Source organism: Dicentrarchus labrax, unplaced genomic scaffold (genome assembly GCF_905237075.1).
Source record: "Dicentrarchus labrax unplaced genomic scaffold, dlabrax2021, whole genome shotgun sequence".
Taxonomy (NCBI): domain Eukaryota; kingdom Metazoa; phylum Chordata; class Actinopteri; family Moronidae; genus Dicentrarchus; species Dicentrarchus labrax.
The window spans coordinates 4,570,412-4,595,820 of NW_026136707.1; the positions used below are offsets into that span (position 1 = coordinate 4,570,412).

Consider the following 25,409-nt stretch of genomic DNA (forward strand, 5'->3'; position numbering starts at 1 on the left):
CATAGAAAATATAGGTTAGGGAGAACTCTCACTGCTGTTGGTTAGTCCCTGTAGTTTTTTAACAGATGTTGGAGTTGGCAGTATAGAACCATTTTATAGAAGATATTGCACCAGAGCAAACGGGCCCATATGATATGAATTAGTGCTCATATTGTTTGGATTGATTAAAACCATTCTTTGTCTCCATTAATACGTTCATGGCTCACTTAGCCTGAGTTGTATTAATTAGCAAATCAGTAAGGTTTTCTTTCTTCTTTTTTAATCTTTACTGTTTTGTTATTATTGAAAAATTGTGAATATATAACTGTGGTTAACAGTTTACGCTATATACGAAATATATGCATCATATATACGCCGTCAAAAACTATGAACTTGGCAAATCTAAAAAGAAAAGTTTCTCTGATATATCAATGCTCCATCTAAAGGAGAATCTAAGGGTGTTTGTTCGAGAACAGCCAGGGACTCTCACATGCAAAGAAAACAACCAGCTATGAATAAGTGTGACTTTACTACCTTTTCAAGGAGCAAAAGTCCTCTTTGTTAAACGTTCCCTGGTTTTTTTATGGAGCGCCACACTTAGAGTCTCAGGTTTTTCATGAGCAGGCCCGCTAACAGAATTCACCACACTGCAAAATTGTTAGCATAACATTGGCGACTGAGTGGATTCATTGTTATTGTTCACACATCCTTGCTGACTCCAAGAAATACCGGTGTTTTGTGATAGAGCTGGTGCTGATTAATAGGTTCATTGTGGACCAAACTCAGAATTGCTGAGAAAGAGGTTTGACGCTCTCCTATGTATAGTTTTCTTGGGTGTCCACTCGGGGCCTTAACTCTATTTCTGTTCTACTATAAAGCTCGTTCGCCACCTGTATAATCATATCGTCCTCTCACATTGCAAACCCTCTGCATATTATGGGATTTCAAGCCGATAAATGTAAATGCCCTTCACAAAGGGGGGTTAGTAGCAAAGTTAAGTGGAAGCATATGTGCTCGTAAGCTCGTAGTCTGATTATAGAAACCTCTGTGGCTCTGTGGGGTTGGAATCTGCTTGTAGAACAGACCCAAGTATGTGAGACTTCATTACTACTATAGGGAAAGCAGAAACAAACAGCAAAATGGAAACTAAGAATCATGGAGCATTTGTGGTTTGGCTTTGTTTCTTTGTCTTTGGAAATGAGTCCATTGAGACGAGCCAGATGAGAGAAGCAGGCAGAGACATCATTTAAATATAATCAGCGAGACCAAAGGTGACATACGGCTCTGTCCATGTGTTTAGTGTGCTCTGTTTAGTCTGATTCTTGATTAAACAAATTAAAGAGCCTGTTGCCATAGGTTAGAAGTACAAAGAACATTATTCCTTTCATATGAACACTTTCATCTGTCAGGGTATTTAAGTTCTTGTGTAGTGTAGTGAACAACATTTAGCATTCTGTTAACAAAATTATTACATTGTACTGTATGTTACTTTCATTTAAAGTTATTAAAGGTGTAAAGGTATTTAAATTAGAAGATTGATACAACTTTAATGTCTGTCCAGTATATTTATGGCTAGTTAGCTTAGCATGGCATAAAGACTGATCTTCTCATCTAACTCACAGCAAGAAAATTAACATTTTTTAGAAGTATTCCCTTAAGCAAAAGAAAGTTCCATTCTGTTACAGTAATATGTAAAATAAGTCGCTTTGAAAATAAGAAGGATTAAATGATGTCTTGTGTTTCTCTTACAGGAGAGGATGCTGAGTCAGAGTGGGGTGAACGCAAGGAGTCGAGATGTGTTTGGATTACGCTGCCTGCCAGGTAAGATTGTGCTTTTTAGAGCTAATGCTTAGAGATATGTATATTTTAAATATGTAAGGAAATCAGTGGCATCGTTAATATGATGATCAATACATCAGTTCTTACAGCCCTAAAGCCAACCTTTTTGAGAAATCCACGCGTTTGGATTGACTAAATAAAAAAAGAATGATTCAAGTTACTGTAACAATAAATAGGTTTCAGATGCCAGTCAGACACAAGAAATGTGTAAAGGCACTAAATAATATAGCACAAACTGCCAGGCTGCTTCAAGATCAGATGAAATATTAACACTGAGGCATAAAACTGCTGCTGCAGTCATTGTTTTCTGTGGTTTGAATTTTCCATATTGCACTTTTACCACACCTGGACCAGGAATGTGACAGCAGGTGCTTTGCCTTTGATACGGGAAAACATCTGCTGTTGAAAAGCAAACCTGAGCACACAAAAGTGGACTGGGATCCTCGATGAACTGTTGTGTAGATGAGATCAAAAAGTCTTTCAGCTTTAGAATTAAAATCAGCAGCAAATGTCTTTTGTCGAATGTGAGTAAAGGTGTGGTGTTGCAGAGCTCTCAAGTAATTGCTTACGGCATGTGGACTGATTTATAGTTTCTGCCGAAGTTAACCATTTACTCGGAGCAGCACAACCAAAAAACTACATGGATGTGCATTATCAGGAAGTGTTGTTTTCACTGTATACCAGAAGTAGCTGTGTCTACATTCTTCTGTTCACCTTGTATGTGACCACCGTGGTCACGTTATTACTGGTTGGCCTCTTCTCTTGTACAACAACCTATGGCTCCTGGGTGAACTATACACTACTAATTATGTTGCCTAGACTGTGACTAGAATTCTCCTTGTTTAGAGATCCAGATACCTTGATAAGATATGGCCCCAGATCCTGCTCACCCTGAAATCACTTTCCTTTTCCACCCCAACTATAAAAACCCCTGCTGTAGAGGGACTTTAGCCAGCTAGGTTTACCAGAGGTCAACCCTCTTAACTCAAGTGATAATCTGCTGGATGGTACAGGGCCACGGAAACTCTCTGCTGCTTCTGCAGTTCGAGTTATTTTTCCAGCCCGACCCTGCTCATATTCCCGTGACAGCAGCAACCTGCAGGAGCTTTTCATAAGAATGGCAACAGACCAGAGCACCTTAGATCTGAAACAGGCTAATCTTTAACGCTGCATATCAAAAGTCCATCTCAGTCATGTTTATTCTGTTAGACTTGTTGTTTGTTGTTTTACATTGACCTTTCACACTCACAAAGATACAATACATATACATATTCATGCATGCACACGCTTGTTTTTACAGACACACACACACACACACACACACACACACACACACACAACACACACACACACACGCGCACACACTTCCTTCCTTAGTTTCATTCACTTAGTCAGCCTAATTTGTTTTCCAGAAGTGTGTTTTCATAAAATACTTTCCAGACTCTGCTGGTCCTGGACAACACGCACAGGGATCCTATTCTTAGCTGTTAACATTTCACTGTGAAATGTCGACTGTCTTTACTCTTCACATTTTTCCCCTGCTGGCTTCCAACTTCATCTCCGTCTCCAAAAACCATCTTCCCTTACCTCTCTGTTTCTTCCTTCTTCTTTTTTTCTCTCTCTCCACCTCCATTCCAGGCAGATTAGAAACACAGCTGTCCATGAGAACCTGTCTTATATTAAGAGAGAGAAGAGAAGACAGATGTGTATTAGCACCACTGTGATGTTTTCAGAATCCTCATTCTCATTTTCTTTTTCTATATTAGGTCCTCTGTGAGCTAAAACTACTTACTAATACTATTAGTCTGCTGTAAATTTTGCATTTCATTTTATTTTAGACATTGTTTTTATACAGATTCAGATTTTGGGCAGGGAAATCTATCCTATCCTGGCTCCGAGCACATTCTGTTGTCTCTCTGAGTAAGTGTTGAGACAATTTGTGAGAACAAATTCACTTTCAGACACAAAGGAGTCGTGAGTCGGTGTGAAAGGGCTCACGTTGCACCTGTGGACTCTCTCTCTTTCTCCCTTTCTCTCAAACACACGCATGCTCACCTGCCAAAGGACAGGTCATTTATCAACCCTGCATAAAAACAGTACTCATATCAGTATCAACACAAGGACGCTGTTGTTGCATGGTAGGGTAACTTGGGTTGTGTGCTGTCTCAAACCAGATCCACTCAAAAGTTCAGAACAACCCAATGAATCACAAAATCAGAAATATGTTTGCAGACGTTGTCCCGTTCTCCCAGTAGTTACCGCGCAGTGCCCAGTGTCCCCGATGTTCTCATGTGACACCGGGACACAGGACCGCAGAAACCGAGCCGGTCTGCGGGAGAGCAAACAGGTCAGGACAGCTCCGACAGCCATAGGTAGATCATGTACCTTTTCAATGCTGCGAGTGGGGGAGGGGGTATACTGTCCATTCACACACAATGCTAAGAGGCCTGGACCCCCTTCAGTGCAACTTCTCAATCCCTTTTCTCCGCAGTCTTATGTTACTGTGGGATTAAAAGGCTGTCAATCCGCTTTATACCTCGATGATTGATGGACAAGAGAACAGAGCATCGATATTTGTATACTTGGGTTTCGATCTTGATGTTTAAAAAGGTATTAAATTCTCTTCGTATGACTTTGAATGGATGTTATCCATGATATTCAGTATGTCTGTATGATATTGTTTTTATGATTTTCATATTATACATCTGGTTTAAGTGCAACCTGCGTACTACAAAGCAACTTTTCAGAGACAGGCTTAGTGAAGGTTGGACACGTTTTGCTTTTGATCTATTGCATATTGCACGACAAGCTAACCAAATATGGTTGTCATTTTGAAACTGCTGTTACTAATAGTAGATGTTGCATGACATGAAGGTTGGCGGTTTTGAGTTCTCAGAACTATAGTTTGTCAACAGAGCAGCCTTTTGGTAATGTTGTGCTGTGTCAAAGTATAGGGAAGGCACTGAGGACATATCTCATCGTCATTTACGATTTACAGAAAATATCCAGAGCAATTATTAGATACAGCTGCATCCCTGGAATCTCTCCTGGTCTTTGCTCGTCCTCCCAGTGAGTTGAGTTGGGAAGAAACATGTCACTCTGCGTGCATCTGCTGAAAATGAGAAACAAATGTGGATGAAAACAAATAAAACAGAGGTTTAAAGGATGTGGTTCAGATCTCTCTCAGCTGTATTTTCTCAGGCTGATCCTTTACGTCGCTGACCACAACATCAACAGAAGCAGCTGAAATGTTAAAGGGGAAACTTAAATTTAAACTTAATGTGGAGAAAAAAATCCATTGGTCTTTAGGAGCACACATTCTCAAACAATGGACATCAAACAGTCACAGTTTTGTCTGCACTGCATGTTATTTTATTATTGTCTTATTGTTCTTTATAGCTGTAATCTGACTAACTGTGGGCCACACCCATAGCAAAAGGCGTGTGCCAAACAAATATATCCCAAACATCAGTCGCATAAACACACGGTCATAGACAGAAGACATGTATAATGTATAATCTAATTTATTATGTTTAAGTGCAAAAGATCAGTCTGGCTTTATCGATGTGAAAGAAGCTACACATGCACTAATACTGTGTGAGTTCAGCACACATTGTTACATTCTGTCTGGAGCCCTCCGGCAAGAACATAAAAGATTTTATTTGATTAAAGGACAACTGTCTCGTAAACACCATCACTTGTCCAGCTGACTCATGCTGCGCTGAAGCACCTGCTAGCCTAGCACAAACTTGTTAAATCTCACCAAAGAGTGCAAACAGACCCAGAAGCCCTTGGTTCCATGTCTTTCTCCTTCCTTTCCCCCCTCGGCTCTCAAATCTTTAGGCAACAGGAATGTTTTCGGCTCCGTTGCACCCTGGGGAGACATTAAAACGGCGCATGCAAAGCCACAGATTGTCCTTTTTGAAAGACAAGGGTTCACTTGTGTTCACTGTGCTAAGCGTCTGAAATCTCTGTAGCTAGATCATGTGTGGTCAGGTTTAATTGATAAGTCCAGCCTAGGGTTTTTATGCGTGGTTTTGGAGGCTGAAGGGCATAAGCATAATCATAGAGCACGCCCAAAGACTTAAACTCCTCTTGAGCAATCAGCAAATTATGGTGTTGAACGCAAAGGCTTCTTCCTTTTTCTCTCACAGCATAAACATGTGTTTCATCAGTAAGAACTGCTGTTTCCTGTTGTTGCTTTAGTATCCCCCAAAATGTTCATTCAGCTAAGAGCAAGGGGTAGCGTTCTGCCCAACAGCTCTACTGTCATTTTCAATTTGAGGGCTGTGCTAGTTCCTCCCAAATGTGTGAAGGAATTTTGTGTTTCCTCAGAATATTTTTTTTATAGTTTTCGAGGAACCAGCAGTCTTTCCTCGTCTTTTTTATGGTCTTCTGAGCGAAATATGAAAACATGGACAAAAAGGCCATTTTCTCCACGTCTACCCTATCCTGGACTCTGTTGCCATGGAAACCCACAGTCTAGCTGGCAATGGCTTTGTATTCCTGCGGGAGACTGTTATAAATGTGCTGTCTCACCGCTCTGTGTGTGTGTGTGTGTGTGTGTGTGTGTGTGTGTGTGTGTGTGTGTGTGTGTGTGTGTGTGTGTGTGTGTGTGTGTGTGTTTTCCCTTTTTTCCTCCCCGTTTTGAGGGTGTTTATGCAGGGTGTTTGTGTGTATGAGATTTTTCTCAGTGAAAAGGTTTGTTTTTGGAAGTTTTGTCCTGGAATTTCAGATGCTTCTTCAACTTTCCCCTTCACTTAGCCAATGACAAGGACTCGTCACAATCTCAGCGTCAGCAGATTACCAATAACGTCCTCCACACATTAAATATTTAACATTTAATATTTATCAAATATTATTAAAACAGATTTTTTTTTAAGCTTTCATTTCAAGTACATGATACTCTCCTTATGAATTAACATACTATTTGCTGGACTCCCATTGGTCTTTCCTGTTACCGTAGTTATCAGATTATTGGTCATTCAACTTTTAATTTCTCATAAATTATCCACAGAATTTTTATTTCTAATACCATACAGTTTTAGACAACAACAACTATCTGTAAATTAAATAACCATTTAAGTTGAGTTTTGATATGCATCTGTAAATTAGAGAGCAAAAACTGTATTTAAATTTGGTGATTTACTCTTATGTAAATGTGCATGTAGTTTCCAGCAAAATAAATTGTGATTGTGTAATTCAGAACCACCAGAGCTACTGTCATCCATCAGATGGCATTTTTGTTCCTTCTTTATTTCTTCCTGCTCCTCCCTGCCCATCCGCAGTGACCGGAGGATTTGCAACAATAAGCAACAACTTGAAGACACCCACTCCCAGTAGCCTACTCTCAGTGAACTTTCATGCTGCTGTTTCTCTGTCTCTTCACTTCCTGTTATGTATCCTCATTATAAGCCCCCCTAGTATACACACATGTAGAAAACTAAAACCCCTACATTGCCCATAAATTCCATTCCTTTGTACTATATCTGCCTTTTGTCCCCCCCTCCAGGCGAGTGTGTACTTCAGAGAGCTGTTATGGTGAGGAAGAAGTTGACTGCCAGGGAAGGAAGAGGTTGGCTATCTGGGACCCTCTTATGTACACACTTCAGAGTGGCCTTCGTGCCCCAGGACAGTCCCAAACCTGACGTGAGTCCCCCTGCACAGCTGTACTGATTAAATACTCATACTTATATTTTATTATGGTTGAATAATGTGTTGTTATTGTGTTTTTTTAAGGAGAGCATTTAACATAATGCAAAAACTGTGATGACAGGAGCTAAAATGTGTTTGTTGTTATGTGTATATTTTCTTTAAATACCATTCGTGACGCAGGACAATGCAGACCCTGTGCTTTTAGGAGATCACGATGTGGCTTTGGCGTCTATAGAGAAGGTTGTGGTTGGTAAGTAAAACCTCATGCCCACAATTTTACTCACGGCCAGTAAAAAGTATTTTAATTAATGCTATGACTTGAGATTTATTGACTTGTATTACTTTTATGTGGCACTCCCTATTTGTGTGTGTGTCCAGTCACAGAGTATACTGTATACTATGCCCTTAGCTATGATATTGTTAATGCTACAGCTAAAAGTTGCACCTCTCTATCAGTAATAAAGTGAATATACTAACAGGCATAGCTATATACATATTGCATATTTACATATTGTTTGTAAAAAATGGCTTTGGTATAACTTCTGACTGAATGCTTATATTATCATTACATTGGTTTGGATCTAAGAAGGGCGTAAATGTGATCTTTTAAGATTTCAGTCCTGGTTCATTTGGTGACGCATGTGGTTACCGTGGTAACATCAATTTATTCAGTTTGTTGCAGTTCTTCATCCAACACGTTGTTCTGGCTTCTTATTCTGTTACTTCTTTGGAAAAATCTATGATGATTTTTGATGAGCAATCGCAGCAAACACTAACCTCAGTGACCAATATATTGCGTTTTCCTGTGGCTGCTTCACAAGAAAAGCCATTTGAATGCTTTTAATGTGAAGCAGCAGCCGTAACAAATGTTTGGTTTGCAATAGTAATAACTTACTGCAGCCCTAAGATGGCTGTAGGCAAGTGAACAGTGAGGCTGTGATATAAAATTGTGCTGGATTATATGCTGAATCATGTTCTGTCAGTCCCTTGTGTTTAGTTAGGCAATCTGAATGACCAATTAAAACCGCTAATATATATAGTGAGGTGTTTATTGAATGAAAATACTGGCTATTCCAAAAAAAATGCTGACCATAAATAGTATCAAAAATGGGTTTAGACTTCATGACATCAGGATTATAACTTGGAAAATAATAGAACCAAAAAAGGTGTTATAATTCAAGTAATAAAATAACTGCCCTCATCATTACTAAGATGGGATAATGCAAAATAAGATGTTTAAATAACACATACTGTATGTTAGAATGAGCAGGTTGTAGGTTCCCTTGTACAGTTAATTTCAGTGGAGCCCACACAGGTCTAACCCACATAGTGTAATTATGTACATAACCTATACTCTAGGGTTTTTTGGCTGTTGACCCATTTGTCTGTTAAATATTTAATTAGGCCTCTTCTCCCCCTTACGTTGCAGTGGGCCCAAACAGGACCAAGCTGGTGACCCCAAACTCCTCGCTAAAGTTCACTCCAGAGGAGCTGGTGCTTTACTGTAGGGACCTGCGAGTCATTTGCTTTCTGTTTGACCGCCTCACTCCTGATGCACAAGTCATAGAGGTGTGTGTGCATCTCCTGATCTTAGGAATTTTGTGATCTCATTTTTAGCATGACTAGGTCTATTATTGGCTTATATGCTGAACTTGTGGGTGCACACCCCTAAAATAGGATTTTTTTTACAGCCTTTAAAATTGCTTTTTATAGATTTGTTATTAAATGATTTCATGTAGTTTTTGTTTTTCTACTATTTAATCAAGTTGTTGTTTCTAATCAGTGTACCTTCTGTTTTATGCCTTTTTATAAGCAATGACCAAATTCTTCTCCTAGAGATTTGTGCACTGTGGTTGGTAAATATTTACATGCAACTGCATATTTCTGTGCATGTGTGAGTGCTTAGTTTCAAGGCTCTGGTTTCTCTCATACTGTCATCAGTCATTTCAGAGCCTAAAGACTTCTAGGTAGAGAAGCTGATCTGTACCATAGGACAAGGATCTGACTCTGCATCTCTGGATGGCATTGATGTTGAAAGCTGATGACCTTTGTCATGTTGATGGGCTCACTGTGGTTTCCCTCCTCAGATAACTTACACCATCGCCAAGACCTACCAGCCTCCAAAACCAGGGTCAGTTTTATCTTTCCAGAACGCTGCCCTTGGGAGTGTAGGTGAGTAGATTAATGTATGCACTCTCATGTATACAACCATCCATTCCGTTCCTGGCACTGAAACAATACCTTATTAGTCTGTCGCTTAATTTGTCTACCGCAGTATTGGGTTCCCATGAACACAGAGGGATAGTTCTGTATAGCTAACATATTTTATGGCTGTCAGGATATTGCTTTGGTATGTACTATGCTCACAATAATAACAATATTCTGTGCATTTTCACAGATATTGATAAACAGACCAATGTCCTGTAAAGTGCAGACATTAATATAATTCAGACCTAAACCAAACAATCTTGATATATTCCAGAGATGCCTTGGAAAAGGAATTATCATTTGGTCACTATATCCTTATGTGGTTGTCTGTTTGAATGTTAATGGCATGGAAATAATTGAGAGTCAATGACCTGAAGACTTTATCAGTAAATCTCTTAAAATAATTATTTTCATTATCATCAATCAATCACCTATCACTTTTTTCTGTGCATGTTTCACCGTGATGAATATTCACAGAAATAACAGCTCACTGAGAGAGTGAGAAGCAAATGCCCACATGAATCAGAAACGCAGCATCTATGTGTTAGTCATGTGGTGTATTTGCTTTCTGAAGCAAAAGTTTTCTCTTGGTGTGCCTTCATCAAATCTGTTCTCACTTTGGTTTTCAGCCACTCTAGCTCCAGGGACATAATGTACCCAAAACAATTTGTAATTTACCGATGACTTAGACTCTGTTTCATCTATTTTTGGTTCTGTTTATTTCTACTCCCCTCTTGTACCATTAGAACGTGATGTTATAACTCTTAAGACGAAACATAATGGTTTCTGTGCAGACCATAATGATATGTAAGGCTTACATCCTCTCTGTTTGGCAACATTTGAAACATTCTCTTGTATTGTTACGCAATGAAAATGCTGTCTTTGAAACCATGGCCAGCTGTGAGGATATCTCGTGAATGGTTTCAAGGTGAGGCTCACTAAAACTTTCAAGGACTGATTTTGTCAGTGATTGAAAAGCTTACTTTGTGAAAGATTAAGCCACCATGAATAAATATTATATTGTGCAATCAGAGAATAAATCCAACACACTTTCAGCAAATAGGACAAACTTTCACTAACAAAACAGAAACCCTTCATCATTATGCCCAGTTGTAGCCAAGCCTCTGGCTGCTTACCTCGACCATATAGAGTAATATGAGCCTGTCTGTACAATACGTTATGCTATGTTAAAGCTACGCTAGGCTGACCAGGCTGTGAATGACTGTCAGCCGTTGGATAAATAATGCAAGCCCCCCTCTGAAACAAGTCTCTAGATGACCTACAGCTCAACTCTACCCCAGGGGTCAAGTGTGTCCGGTGTGTGGTCAATGCTGTGCTTTCTGTCTCCTGAATGTATGACGAAATCACTTTAACATTGTGACTTTCCAAAAGCTTCAATCACATATTGAGACAAGCAAGCACTTTCACAGTCATTTATGAACATAAAGTATGATTTTATGATTTGGATCTTCCCTTAATTTAGTTTGGTGAAAAATGAAGCAAGAGCTAAGACTGGATTTGTTAAAGGGCATCTCACAGTCAGCTGTATCTGCTTAACATTCCAGTGAACAGCCGGTGTCGGTTGTTTTTCATTCTATTTTAGTACTATTTCAATACATCTTCCCCATCATCAGGCCTGCCGATTATGTCCTCAATTAACTGATCAGTCGCTTGGTCTATAAAATGTTGTAGGGAACAATGCCTATCACAAGCTTCCAAAGTCCATCTTTAAATTTCTTGTTTTGTCCAGCCGACTCTGGATACAATATGAAACAGAGAAAATTGCACATCCTCAAATTGGAGAAGCATGCAACAGAAAATATCTGCATTTCTAAGCAAAAATGATTCAAGCTAAATTTTCTCAACCCTACCACGATACACGAGACTAATGCACTATTAGTGACTTACTGAGTAGTCCTCTACCTTTATACCACACCTGGACTTGCTGTTATATTTTGCTGATTTTCCACCACTGAGAAAAGACTTGAAAGCCTGTTTTCCCAAAGTGGTTAAGTACTGTTTATATAATGTATAATAAAAAGTCAATGTCATCACATACTGCATCTGGTCTCATCTCTCAAAGTGTCTTTAGCATTAACACAATATTTGCACTCTGACACAAGATATTTCAGATATGAAGTGTTTGAATCACTTTCCCTCCTCCAGAAATGAAGCAGTTTCTAAGCAACCGTCGCCGAAACACCCACATGAACTGGTATGAGTCCGCCTTAGACTGGGAGCAAGAGCTGGAGAGGTGCGGGGCCATGGGCTGGAGAGTCAGCTCGGTCAACGACCGCTTTGAGATGTCCACAAGGTAAATTCACGCCGGTGGTGAATAGTAACCAACACATCTTTGTGACTGTTGGATTTTTTAAATGTGGTGTACTTTGGTATGTCAGTTTTCCCAAATACCCTCTCCTCAATGTTATCTGCTAACTAATAGTGTAGAAAAAAAACCTACCTGTGAAGCACATTTCTTTTAGGAATGTGTGAATACATCTGCTTGCATGTCCTTGACAAGAGAACGCTTGAGAGACACTGCTAAACATGACAGAATTTGAGAATGTCAGGCAAAGCCAAGGCTAAACTTCAATAAAAGACACAAAACGAGACACTCAATAAAATAAAAGTTGTTGCCATTTTGAATTTAGAAAATCTCATCCTCATCTTCCATGGCTGTGATCACTCTACCATTTATATTGTGTACTGTCAATAAAACATTCTTTCTGTTTCCTGTCAGCCTGCCTAGGTTCATCGTGGTTCCACAAAAGGTTTTAGACACTGAGCTGAAGAAAAGCTTTGCTCACTTCAATGAAGGACGCATCCCTGTGAGTGCACTCAGTATTGAGAAACATGAATCTACCACCACTCATTTTAAGATTGGGTCATGAATTCTGAATAAGGGGAAACTCTTACAGCCTCAGTCCTATCAAATATTTTATATTTTTCAAGGCATTTTAAATCAAATGTTCTACATTAGCATACAATTTCTGTAAATTTTATAGTTATTATTTAATGGACTTTAGACAGTATTTGTAACTCCTGTATTTGTAGCTAAAAAATACAAGAACTAAGAGACAAACTTGTAATGTCATTTGCTATAAAGGTTGGGCTGCTCACAAAACTTTAAAGGTATTAAAGGTGCTTGAGGGAGTACTCAGAATATTCTGGAGATCAAAAACTTTTCCAGTTCCGAACCAGCTGTGCTGCAGTATAATAAACCACATTTGTTTAAAAAAGCTCCAACAAAAATTCTAAAGGTTCAAAATATCTTTGCTTAATGCTTTAAAGGTCCAGTGTGTAACATTCTATTGGCAGAAATGGAATATATATATATATGTATATATATGTATAGTAATAATAGATTAGAGGTTTTCATTACTGTATATCACCTGATAATAAGAATAGTTGTGTTTTAGTTTTAGAATGAGCTGTTTTTATCTACGCAGGGATTGGGTCCTTTTCCACAGAGGCTGCTATGTTGAACCACTATGTTTCTATAGCAGCCCAGAACAGACAAACCAAACACTGGCTCTAGCTCGGGCCTTTTGTGTTTTGTGTGAGTTTTCCCGGTCATCATAGTTTCTTCTGCTTGGAAGGCTGAGCTGTATTCAAATGGTTGCAATCTGCAACTTCACAGCTAGAGCCCACTAAATCCTACACTCTGGTCCTTTAAAAAAGATATGCTAATTTTCAAAACTAACTTAGTAGGAGTTCTTCAAATGAGCACTTGTTCTTACCAATTGTATATTATGTATTATAACTGAATGATATTTCAACTGCAGTCATCTTTTAGACATGTTCTCCATTCTTATTAACATTCCTGTGGCACTAATTACAAGATGAACTCAGATGCAGTGAGTGCCTTGTGGGAACAATGTGAAGTGTGTTATTAAAGAGGGTGGAATTGTGTTTTGTGTTGCAGCGCTGGTGCTGGCGACACCCCCGAGGCAGTGATCTACTTCGAATGGCGAGCTTCCAGAACAACATCTACCATGAGAAAGACGACATCAGGTGTGTTTGTGTGTACTGTACTGTTAGCTGTAGTCTTATCAACAGTCTGTACTTTCCACAAGCTAATAATGGGTTTGATGTTATGCCTTAAAGCTGCCACAGGAAATGTGGAAATATAAGCATTAGATTGGTCTAAATCGAATTGAAGAACTGCAACAAAAAAGACCATCTTGTTGTCTCCATGCAGTTTATTAGATTAGTTTCTGGCTTTAATTCAAGCTACCAGTGTGCATGTATGTTGCAGATTATGTTAAATTGTAGCTTGTTTGCCTCACAAGCTGTTAGAGAAAGTTGATTTCTCTGATACCGTGCAAGAGAGAGAGAGGGAGAGAGAGAAAGACATACACTGCTCTCTGCAGTTTATTTTAATCACCCTATAAAAAGATGCAGTGGTGTGTGATGTGTGAACAGGAAACCAAACCAAAATTTTCACTAAAACAACAGCTGCTCACAGCATAAATATTGCACGTTGTTAAGGAGTTTAAAGCCGCAGTTTAAAAGCAGATAGAACTTGATAGAGCTGGATAGATTTTTAAAGACATTTGATTTCACACTTTCAAGTCTTTGCAGATTAAATCCACTGTTCATGAAGATATGACTCAAAAGCTGCTGAAAATATGCAAGGAAAGTTGTTGCATTTGTAGCAGTGTATTAACAGCAGATCTGTGCTGTTCTGTAGAAACCTGGAGATGATCCTGTTTGGTTGCCAGTCCTCTCTGTGTGTGGTGGTGGAGCTTGGCGAGGAGCTGCCCTCGCCTGCCGATATCCAGCTGGCACACAGCCGCCTGCGTGCCCTCTGTCTGGGAGGTGGGGATAAGACATGAATACACACGTCATGCACACGCAACACCTGAGCAAATATGTATTTACACACAGCACGAAAGGGCTAAAGCATATACTGTGAAGAGTTGTGACAAATGAAGCACGCACATCATTCATAATCACTGGTTATAAACTTCTATCATGTTAAGTCTGAAGGGTCTTTCACAAAATGTGCTTATTTATTTAATGTTGTTAAGCTCTTGTTTCCGCTTTCTTTATCGCATTTAATGTACATTTAAGAAAGTACAATTACATCACTCAGAACTTTGGGGTCTGAAACTCATGCAGTAGTAGCTCAAAACAGGCTTTGAGAGATGGTCTATACTGTTGTTTTTGTCATGTAGGCACACACAGCACATTCCATGGTTGGGTAAACAGAGAGAGGAAAAAACTCAGGGTCGTCTACAACCAGTTGCCCTAGAACTGAAATGCTGACCTATCTCACACTCAAACACACTCTCACCGCCTCTCTCTCTTGCTCATGAACAATGTGTAAAGGTCACCGATTATCACGGTTCACACATTTGTCAGCTCAGTGATTTGTCTTTTGTGGGTGAGTGCTTCACAGCTCATAGGATTGTCCTGTAAAAACAGCCACTCAAATGTATCTGTTTGATTTACCGGCAGTGGGCTCTGAGTCTTCACAACAACTACATAGAAAATGCAAATAGACTTTAGGGATTGTATTAAAGGCTAATCCCCCTGAGATTAAGTGGATTTTGCACTTGGAGTCCCATTTAAGATTTGGATGATTTATTTTGAGGAGGTAACTTGTGTGTGAAATGGTTATCCAGTCTAATGTTGTTGTAAATAACGTGTGCTGCTCTGTCAGTAACAGTAACATTGTTTGGTTGACACTACAAAAGAACATGCAAAAGAGGAATTGAGACATTTTCAAAATGAGCATCAGCTTTTTTTAGGAACTCTTTGTGGCCTGCACATGCCTATAATTAAAGCCTTTAACAATGTGCAGCAAATAATGGACCGAAAAGAAGAGAAGTTTTCATCACAGTAGTTTTTCTACATATGTTGGTGTTAGTTGCTGCACCTTATTAATAGCTTGATTTATAATTGTGTGTCCGAGATCAGTCAATAACTCATCTTAGTGTTGTGTCTGATGTTGTGTACCAGTTATATCCTTCAGGTCAGCTGATGTGCTCGTAGTGATGCATAATGTCTGAACATGATCTGTGTTTTGGCTTCTAGATATCTCCACATCTGTGTCAGTGCCTGATGACAAATGGTTATCTACCCTGGAAAGCACCCACTGGCTAGACTACACCAGGTAACAGCTCAGATTTGCCAGTCTGGGAATCCATATCATCCATTACAAAGTTATCAGATTCTTCCTACTCATGGCTTTTTTTAAATAAATGTGTGCTGTCTAACTGTTCGAGGGATTATAGGGGCATTTTAATTCCACGAACTCAAGATTTTGTAGAACTGAAAGGTATGCTAATTAAAATACTAGGTTTCTATTGAAATACAGCATCAAAGCTTTCAGCCTTATGGTCACTTGGGCTCAATGTACTGTATGTTTGTTAAATGCATTATTCTTGATGGGGAAACCTCAAATAGTTGCTCCTATGTTTATTGCCCTATACAGATTATTAGCTGTTTATTACTGATTTCCTGTCTAGAAGTGGAATTAGTTTTACTTAATGGTATGCATTTTTCAAGTTTATGTAGAAAGTTCAAAATCAAGTGACATGATTTCATAGAGGAAAAATAATCCATATTTAGAGAGGAAAGAAGGAAACATGACACCTATGACGGTTATAGTTATGGTTATAGCACAGCCACTGAGAAAGCAAACTTACAACATCAGTATGATAAAATAGTTTATTATGTTTCTATTTAACTTTTTAGACATATTTGTAATGTGATCACTGTGTTTGTGTAATGAGACTAATTTGATTTGATATCATCAACCTGCCTCTCTGTCTCCAGGTCCTGTCTGAAGAAAGCTTCGGAGGTAGCCTGCCTGCTTCGCGGCGGTCACCTGACTGTGGCACTGCAAGGTGAGTCACGTGGTCCAGGCCCCGGCTCATATTATTCAATCCATTCATTATTCATGGCGCCTCCCTATCATTAATCCCACATTAGGGCTTGCCCTGAAGTAGCGATATACCAGCAACAAGCACACTCCACTGAGCCTACATGCACACTGTCAATAGGCCTCCATACAACATGCTTTTAAAGACATGGCTGGAACTGTTGCATCTGAGAGGTGAGATAGACTCCATATGAGATGCCATGAAATTAAAACATATTACTGAAGATATAAATTAATCTCAAGACCTTCATACATAAGGTAAATGCCTAATTTAAACCTTTAACACGAAGCAAACAGCACTTGTGCCTTTAATGCTAAGCCTACTTACACTAACACACATATTCCTCATAAGACTTGTAATCCTGTGTCTGGTAGTTTGGTGTTAACTGGAAGAGTTTATTTTAAATTCAGTATTGGTTTGAATGTTTAGTAGTACACCAGGTCTGTTAGTGCCCATCGCCCACAAGACTAGGTGTGATGCATTGCTATTCCAGCATCAGGTAGGCAGTATCCTCAATGAACTGACTCCCTGGGATGTGAAAGGTCACCTTTCAAGTGGGGAAGGAGACATAGTTATTGGAAAGGTAGAGAGACCAGCAGTAGATATAGCTTGGCTCATCTCTTGGACCAAACTTCTGGATAGGGGCTGGATTTTCCCTTTCTGGAGTTGCCTGGGATGAGAGGCACTGAGCGGGTGTGAGGATACTCACAGGCCCCTGTGGCTGTGTTGGATTTTTCTCCTAAGAAGAGAAGGGTCACCTCTACCGTGGAAAGAAAGATGCTGACTATTGTTTGTTGTGAAGTAGAGGTGTCAACTGATCACCACTTGGCAGTGAGTTGGATCAGGTGTCGGGGAATGCTACTGGACACAACAGGTAAACCCAAACGTTCAGCGAGGGTGACCTCGGAGTATCTGGCTGGGGAATGTCTTCAGCTTTCACCTCAGTTATTGCCAACTGATCAGTTGTGTTATTGTTGTTCTGACTAATGGCATTGCTTAAGCCAAGAAACTGAAACATTGAATTCTGTTTGCCACCCAAGTTGCACTTCTAGATGTGACTGGCAGTGGGGGGAAAAAAGGTTTATTTAAAAATACATTTTGCAGTCCTTAGATTCCATGTTGTGACTCATTTTACAGACAGTAGTCTGTTTCAGATTTTTAATTATCTGGCCTGACTGCCTGTGGTGCATTCATAAACACCCAGAGAGACAGACCCAAGACTGTATTACTCAAACAATGACTGTTTTGGGCTAAGGATGTTTACTACATGCTGCTGGTGTTTGACTTTCTCTGCTACTCTGCAGCTGTGAGCGACTAACATCAGGCCTTTACGACTGTTTAGCTGAGAGATACATTTATCAGTCGTGCTCTTAGTCTCCTAGCTGCGGCAGATCTGTTTCTGACTGGGTCAGCAGTAAGTATTCCACTGCAGAAATGACTCACTACACTAGCCCAATACAGCTTTGTTCCTCTGTGTGCCTGTCCCTCATCTCTTGTTGTGTCTGCCACTGGCTCTTTGTCTTTTGTCTTTATCACTTTTATCTGCAGGTCTGTTGTATCCATATTTTCTTTGTCTCTTACTCTCTCTCTCTCTCCCTCTTTCTCTTGTCAAACAGTATAAGCCCTTAAGACCAATAAGAGCAGAATTAAATGGTGGTTGTAAATTAAAGCTTGTGTGTCTCTGGTGCTGCTCTGAAATTGAAAACCATTTGAGCCCAATACACAATTGAAGTACATGTCTCTTAATGATATTGAGTTACTCATCACTTTTTACAAGAGATGTCATGCACTCATAAAGACACAGTGATTCAGTGTTTTTAGCAATGCAGGAGGAATACAATACTCCCTACAAATGCTAACATGATTACTACAAAACATTTAAATGCATTCGTAATAATGTGATAGCAACAGTGTACTGCATGTAATTATGTCAGTAGGTATGCATTTTGGCCGCATACTATCAATCATTTAAGTGTAACATCTACATAAGCCTGAAGTTGATGGTAAATAGTCGAGCACTGTAAACAACAGGCATCGCCACACCTCCAGCAGGTCGGTATAAAATAAGTGTCAGGTAATAGCAGAATAGTTTGATGACCTTTTAGCATTTGTTCCCCTTTGTTTTGACATTCCAGAAGCGGACGACCGGGACTTGAGCTGCATGGTGTCTAGCCTGGTGCAGGTGATGTGTGACCCCCACTGTCGGACCCAGCACGGTTTCCAGAGCCTGGTGCAGAAGGAGTGGGTGATGGCTGGCCACCGCTTCTGCAGCCGCATCAACTACCACCGTGACAATGACAAGGAGGAGGTGAGAGGTTAAGATTTGCACCAAAGCTGCACAGCATTGAAGTTTAACTATGAAGCTACAGAGTTATACAGTAAGAAAGATGAAGTATAGCCCTGTCTTGCGTGTAGGCTGAACAATGAAGGCTACAGACACTGTAGAAATATTGTTTACTTACTAACTTCCCTTCCCTCCTCTCTGTCCCCACAGGCTCCAGTCTTCCTGCTCTTCCTGGACTGTGTTTGGCAGCTGTTGTCCCAGTATCCCTCTCGCTTCCAGCTGACAGATGACTTCCTGTTGGCCTTGCACGACAGCATCCACCTGCCACTCTTCTCCAGCTTCCTGGCCAACTGCCAGCGAGAGAGATGCAAACGCTCCCAGGTACCGGACACCTGAGAGGGGCTTTGGCATCTTCTGCATGGTTACATGACTGAATTGGCCCAAAAGGCTGAGAAATGTATTGATTAGAATAATAATCACCCCTCTCGAGTATGTCATCTGTATAGTAGAGTATTGGACAGTGGCATTTTATTCCATTTTAAAGTCATTACATTATCATTTTCAGCGGACATATACCGTGGAGAGATTTGTGGAGTAACTGATAACAAAATAAGCCTTGGAAATGTATATCCTTCTCTACCCAGAACCTCGGGCAGTCCTACACACCAGTCAATGGCTGGAGAGATATGCTTCATCCGGATTCTTCCTCCGATCCATCTGACCCTCCTCTGCCACCGGTGTGGGACTGGGCCCTGCAGTACAGCAAACACAGACGGGATCGTTTCACCCAGCCTGTCCCCCCAATCCCTCCACTCCAACCGCTGCTCAATGGCAACCTCAACACCAACCCAGACGCACACAGGGTAGGGCTACAAACTCTTTTATGGTGCAACACACCCCCTAGTGGCCATGGTGGGAGCTCTAGGTTTAACAGTGGTAGACACCATGAGAGCGTCTCATGTTGTCTTTGCAGCTTTTTACTTAAAATGGATAATTTCTGTTGTGATAGATCTTATCAGTTTTGTGCAGAGACAGATGTCAGTTTGGATGTTTGGTTCTGTTGTATTGCAAGACTCTCAACACATTGTTTTCCACGAACAATCTTTACTGAAAACTAAAGTCAGTATTAGGTCGGATTGCACTTAGTTAAAAGTATCAGAGAATTTGAGGGATTATTAGAGATTTTGTGGGGAATTGTATAATCTTCTTACTGAGCTGACATCTATCAGTGCCCTGAGTATTTGCAGCAGGCCACTGCACCCTCTAGTGGGAGTCATAAAACATGCATCCAATTCAAATTTAGGAACAGCTGATCATAATGCTGTTCAAACTGTCTGATTTGTTGCTCTGCTCTGGTTAGAGCAGTGCAAATAAGAGAACTGGGGAAGTTGTCCAGTTATTGATGGACAGTACATACTCTTTAAACTCCATGGCACATGGTTACACCTGTAGTACAAGACATTATCTTGTTACTAAAAATATCAAACTCAATTTATTTTTGCAGGTGTCAATGACTTAAAATTTTGACTGACAGTATCTTCTCCTCCCACCAGCTGACTGACACCATCCCCGGATCAGTCTTCCTCCTGTCTCGAGGCACCTTCTCCTGTCCTGCTAACCTGCTTCCCTGGCGCAGCAGCAGTTCAGGCGTTTACAAGAAGAGCCACCGGCGGGCAGCGTCCTCCGAGAACGTGCCTGGCCTGGAGAGGCTACTGAAAGCTTGGGCCCTGACTGAGTTTCCCCAAAGCCTGACTTCCAGCTCTGGACCTCAAGGACCACTTGACCCCTATGAGCCCTTACTGCCTCTCCTCATGGGGCCCTGCATGGGGCTGTGGAGGGAGTGCTACCTCCGGGGGGCGCTCCATGCACAGGTACATTTGTTTGGAATACTTGTAATGTGTTGCCACCTCCAATGTGGAAAAAGGTGTCTGAAGGGTCCTCCCCCATAAGATTTTGAGTTTCAGACACTTGATTTCCTGCATTCTGGTGAATATGTATGCAACAATCTAATGAATGAATACTGATAGTGAATCACTTCTTTAGACTCTGCACAAAAATGCAGGACAAAATAATCAAAGAAAATCTCCTCTGTTAGAATTGTGCTGTCAATCAGGGTCACTTTTGCTAACTTTTTTGTTAGTGGTCCTCAAGGACTCCTTCTTTTGCTTAAATAAGTTAAAACCCCCATAACGGTTCCAAAGATAAATCTGAGCAGTTTTTCCTGACATTCCCCTATTTTTTCACCTTTTAAAAGTCCTTTGAATTAAACAGTGTGAGACAGAAAAACCCTTTGGTTGAACTATCCACATTAAAGGCTGTGATTGTTATCTGTGATCAACCAGACATTTCTTTGTTTTCAGGAGTCTCGAGCCAGAAAGGTTTGAGACTCCTGCCTTAAAAGCAGAGGCTTGTGTTATTTCATCTTTTAATCATTTGTCAAAAAGCCAGTGCCTCTGTGCCACAGAGCTCCACTGTTACCAGCACCTATTAAAAATACACAATTCACAGGGCCGTACCATTAAACTGGGTGACATATTCCATATAAAACAACTCCACAGCTGCATTTTAAAGTTTTAGACGGGTTTTGTTATGGTCATTCACAAATTTCCTCTCTGTTCAATACAGATTTTTTGAAACTCACACAGATGCAACTAACTTTTTAAAAAAAAAGGCAGTGATGTGGGAGGAAATATATGGATTTGGGCTGATTATTTGGTGCTACAACAAAATCAGGAAGTGGAAGTTGAAGTGGTGAACCACACGTAGATTCAAAGGCCAATATGTGTATATATAAAAAAAAATATGCATCAGTATACCCAACCATAAGACAGGCAGCACTAATCATTGGCTGTCTAATTTAAATATCGTGGGGTCGAATGTCTAAGTGAATGAATGCGTCATTGGGTTTACCAAGTGGGCGACATCCAGTTTTAATAAATTTGGCCCACGATACTTCCAGAAGGCTCCTCATATCTGCTGTGTTCAGCCTCGTCATGTCTTCCGTGCTGCATCCGCTCACATCGTGACGTAGTCTCTTTCATGTACAGATTAGTCGGATCTGTTGATCGACAACTCCCAATATGGACGTGGTACAGCCTTTGTGATGTCTGTGCAACAGCCTCGTCTATCAGTGTCCCCATGGTGATGTTAAGAATAGTCGAGGGCTGTGTGGGTGGGTGCAGCCATCTATTTTAAGGGAGCTGTAGAGGAACAAGTAAAACCTATCAAACCGCTACAGCACTAACTCAGGTTAACACTGACTAGAGTTTAGGGTAAATTCTGTGCTTTTGTGTAATTGAAGTGTTTCCCCTACAGTTTCACACACCATTAAACTGCCCCTCCAGGCCAACAGAATCCCTGTTCTTCCTTTGTTCTTAGAGGCTATCTGTTCATTCAGAAATCACTTCTGCACAGCTCAGTTCTAAAACAGACAGCAGTCGAGAACCAATCTAACTCTTGTTGAATGTCGTTGTTGTTAAGAGTTTTGTTGCTTTTTCACAGTTGTATCAACAACTCTCATGAACTCCAGTACAACAAAACCACTAACTACAGCATCACAAATTACTAGACACCTCTCTAATAATGTAAACACCCAAGAGTAAATAGTGCATTTTTGGGGGACTATTTTTAGCCGTGGATTAACACACCAGAGATTATTTAGTGCAGTGGGCTGCAAAACTCTTTTAAACACTAGTGTTTTAATAGTTTTGGGAGAACAGTAGAGGTTCATGGCAAGGAGGAATAAGATATATCAGGATTTGGATACAGAGACAATAATTGTTAATAAGATCAATTCATTGTTGTTGGTCTTTTCATGGGATATTCTTTAATGATGATTTGAGTGATCATTCTTAAGACCCCTCTGGTGAGATAAGGTTGAAAAATTTACTGACCACCTACTGTCAGAGAAATTGACCATGTTGCTTTGCCTCTTCAGGCGTTCTCCCACCCCATCTCAGCCAACCACCCCCACCCTGTGGAGCGGCTGGCCCGGGAGGTGCAGCAGCTCAAAGACAAGCTAGCACAAGTGTCCACCGGAACGGATCCAAACCCACCCACCAAAATGGCCGAGCCTCGGCGGACCGACACCAACCTGAACCAAAACACCAACAACGGCACCTTCCTCTTCCCAGCGCCGAGGCCTCAGAGCACGGCGATGTCCAGAGTGGCACCCCCTCCTACCTTCACCAACCACCAGACCTCCAGGGGCCCTCCGCCCGCCTCAGCCCCACCATCCAGGCCCAGTCACAAAGACAATGGCGGCAGCAACAAGCACACCTTCCTGTTTGGGCACTCTTCAGTCACAGAGGCCCGCCCTGACCAGCGCTATTACCCGGCACCCAATAACGGCAAGCTGCCTAAGAGCAACGGGCCCTCGATAGCCTCCTGAGGTCTGGTCTTCATCTTAACTGTTCTCATATGTGAGACAGACCATGCCACCCCGTGACCGGGTACTACAACCAAATCCCCTGCTGCGGAATATGAAACTGACGTATCTCCTCACTGGTGTCATGTACTGAGGAGATGCAGATGTGTGTTGCCTGTCACACCATTTTTGATTGACTATAAGGTGATTAAAAAAAAAAAAAACATTTGGGAGGACACAGTAAATTGCAATAGTATGAAATAATTACTGCAAGAGCTCTTGACTCTGCTATTTATCGTCTGTACTGTATTAAATAATGTGACAACTGTTTTTGTATATTTGTAAAGAAAATCTTAGTGTTCAGTATTCCACTGATGAATATGTCTAAGAGAAAAAGAATAAGGGCTGAAGATGCTTAATGATGTATGCCAACAGGACTTCAGAAGGACATCTTGCAGTATCTTGAAATGCAGTAGACACATTTTATAAAGATCATGTCACCTTTCAAGAAAGAAAGAAAGCTTGTAGTTTCCATTTTAGCCTCTCATCCAAAATGGGTTACAGTGACAGGGCAGGACATACATGGTGGTGTGATAAGGTGGTTCTTAAGGGCACTTATGGACACACACTTTCCACTGGATCTAACCAGCGACCCGTGTGACTGTCAGACTACAAGTCTCCAGAAGACCTTTTTTACGATTAGCCCTAATCTTTATTATGTCATGCTAATGTGCAATAAAAGATTAATTTCCTAGTTTTTGTATCTCAGTTTCAATTAGAAAAAGTAGAATATTGTTTTGAAAACGATCCTTTTTAAAAACCATGATTTTTGAACTCCAGGCGCTGTGACCAGTGACTTTATGTGGAATTTAGGGCATGAGAGCTATTTTGGTACTGCTCTCATATCTCTCCACTCACTCACAAGCATGCTTGGGAGCAGTGAGAGGCCTATATTCAGTTCAGAGTGTGATGTGGATGTGGATAAAGTCTAAGCAGCATAATTCAGCTCCTGCATGACTGACCGACAATTTCAGGGCTTTTGTAATATAATTGCATCTCTCTTTCAAGTATTTATGACTATTATCGGTCAATTTGATGTCATACATGTAGATTAGTGTGATTTCTGAATTGTTTCTGACCAAATTGAGTATTATTTCGAGAATTTCTCCATCAATTTGTGGTGTAATTGAAAAACACAAACATTAATCTGCCTTTTTATTGCCGTACCTTGGAAGCGAAAGGGAAGCTTATTTCTTCCTGTGTTTACTTTTCATTTTATGTCTTTTTTTCCCCTGCCTGGTGATGTATTAGTATGCAGCCAGCATTTAGGTCAAGGACTTGGAAGTGTCTGACTGTATTTAAAGCACAAAGGGAAGTATCTGGTCCTGCGCCTTTAAATCCAAACAGGTTGTCGTTCGCATGATGTGGGTGTTAAGTAGATGCACTGCCGTCATTCCCACGGACGAATGAAAATTTTCCATTATGTATTTGAAAAAGCATGTTTTTCTGAATTTCTTTAAGCAGGATAACAGTTGTCAGATGTATGATGGATGCTGACCTTCTCTCATGTCAAAAGGTACCTCACTTGATAGCGCTATGAATTATTAAATTGTTGTAAATATTCATTGCATCAATATCAAGGCACATTGATATCAGCTACAATTTCAGAGCTTTCCAGATGTGATGCCAATGCATTTACTTCTCTTCCATGGAAAAAACACAAGCTCGTCTTTGTCCTGTTGCATGGAAAATCTAATTTGATCTTCTGCTGCACCTGTTGGTCTGTATCATTGTGTAATGTAAGGTTTTTTTGGTACGAATATTGCTTAATTTTTGCCAGATGTACATATTTTTTGTATCAGCATGTTTTGATCCTGATAAATAAAGTGTTATCAGTCCATAGACTCCCAGCTGTGTTTATAATATTGCCACACAAAAAAAGAAGCAAATGTATTTTCATACACAGCTCACAAACTTTATTTTTTAACAAAATAAATATTTACATATGATCTGGAACACTTAAAAAGTAGCATGGCACTGTACAATAGATTTTATATGTAAAATCCAACCATCTTGCATGATATGTACAGTCAGAATAAAACAATTTAAGAATCATGTGCAAAATGCTCAATACCTTCACAGGAAATGTACAAAGTAAGAACTCGTCTGACAGGAAATGTTAAAT

General features: G+C 40.3%; 1 protein-coding gene across 1 annotated transcript in view; it reads left to right on the forward strand.

The window, feature by feature from the left end:
• The window catches only part of mtmr11 (myotubularin related protein 11), a 31,290-nt gene extending 6,168 nt beyond the window's left edge, over nt 1-25,122 (forward strand). The window contains exons 2-17 of the mRNA XM_051405841.1: nt 1,731-1,800; nt 7,331-7,467; nt 7,654-7,723; nt 8,903-9,042; nt 9,561-9,645; nt 11,848-11,995; nt 12,422-12,509; nt 13,607-13,695; nt 14,375-14,502; nt 15,724-15,802; nt 16,468-16,538; nt 18,710-18,882; nt 19,069-19,239; nt 19,503-19,721; nt 20,412-20,729; nt 22,796-25,122. Of these exons, the coding sequence (XP_051261801.1) occupies nt 1,731-1,800; nt 7,331-7,467; nt 7,654-7,723; nt 8,903-9,042; nt 9,561-9,645; nt 11,848-11,995; nt 12,422-12,509; nt 13,607-13,695; nt 14,375-14,502; nt 15,724-15,802; nt 16,468-16,538; nt 18,710-18,882; nt 19,069-19,239; nt 19,503-19,721; nt 20,412-20,729; nt 22,796-23,248 (2,439 nt within the window). The 3' untranslated portion in view covers nt 23,249-25,122. The remainder of the gene's footprint in view (nt 1-1,730; nt 1,801-7,330; nt 7,468-7,653; nt 7,724-8,902; nt 9,043-9,560; nt 9,646-11,847; nt 11,996-12,421; nt 12,510-13,606; nt 13,696-14,374; nt 14,503-15,723; nt 15,803-16,467; nt 16,539-18,709; nt 18,883-19,068; nt 19,240-19,502; nt 19,722-20,411; nt 20,730-22,795) is intronic.
• The last annotated feature ends 287 nt before the right edge of the window (nt 25,123-25,409 follow it).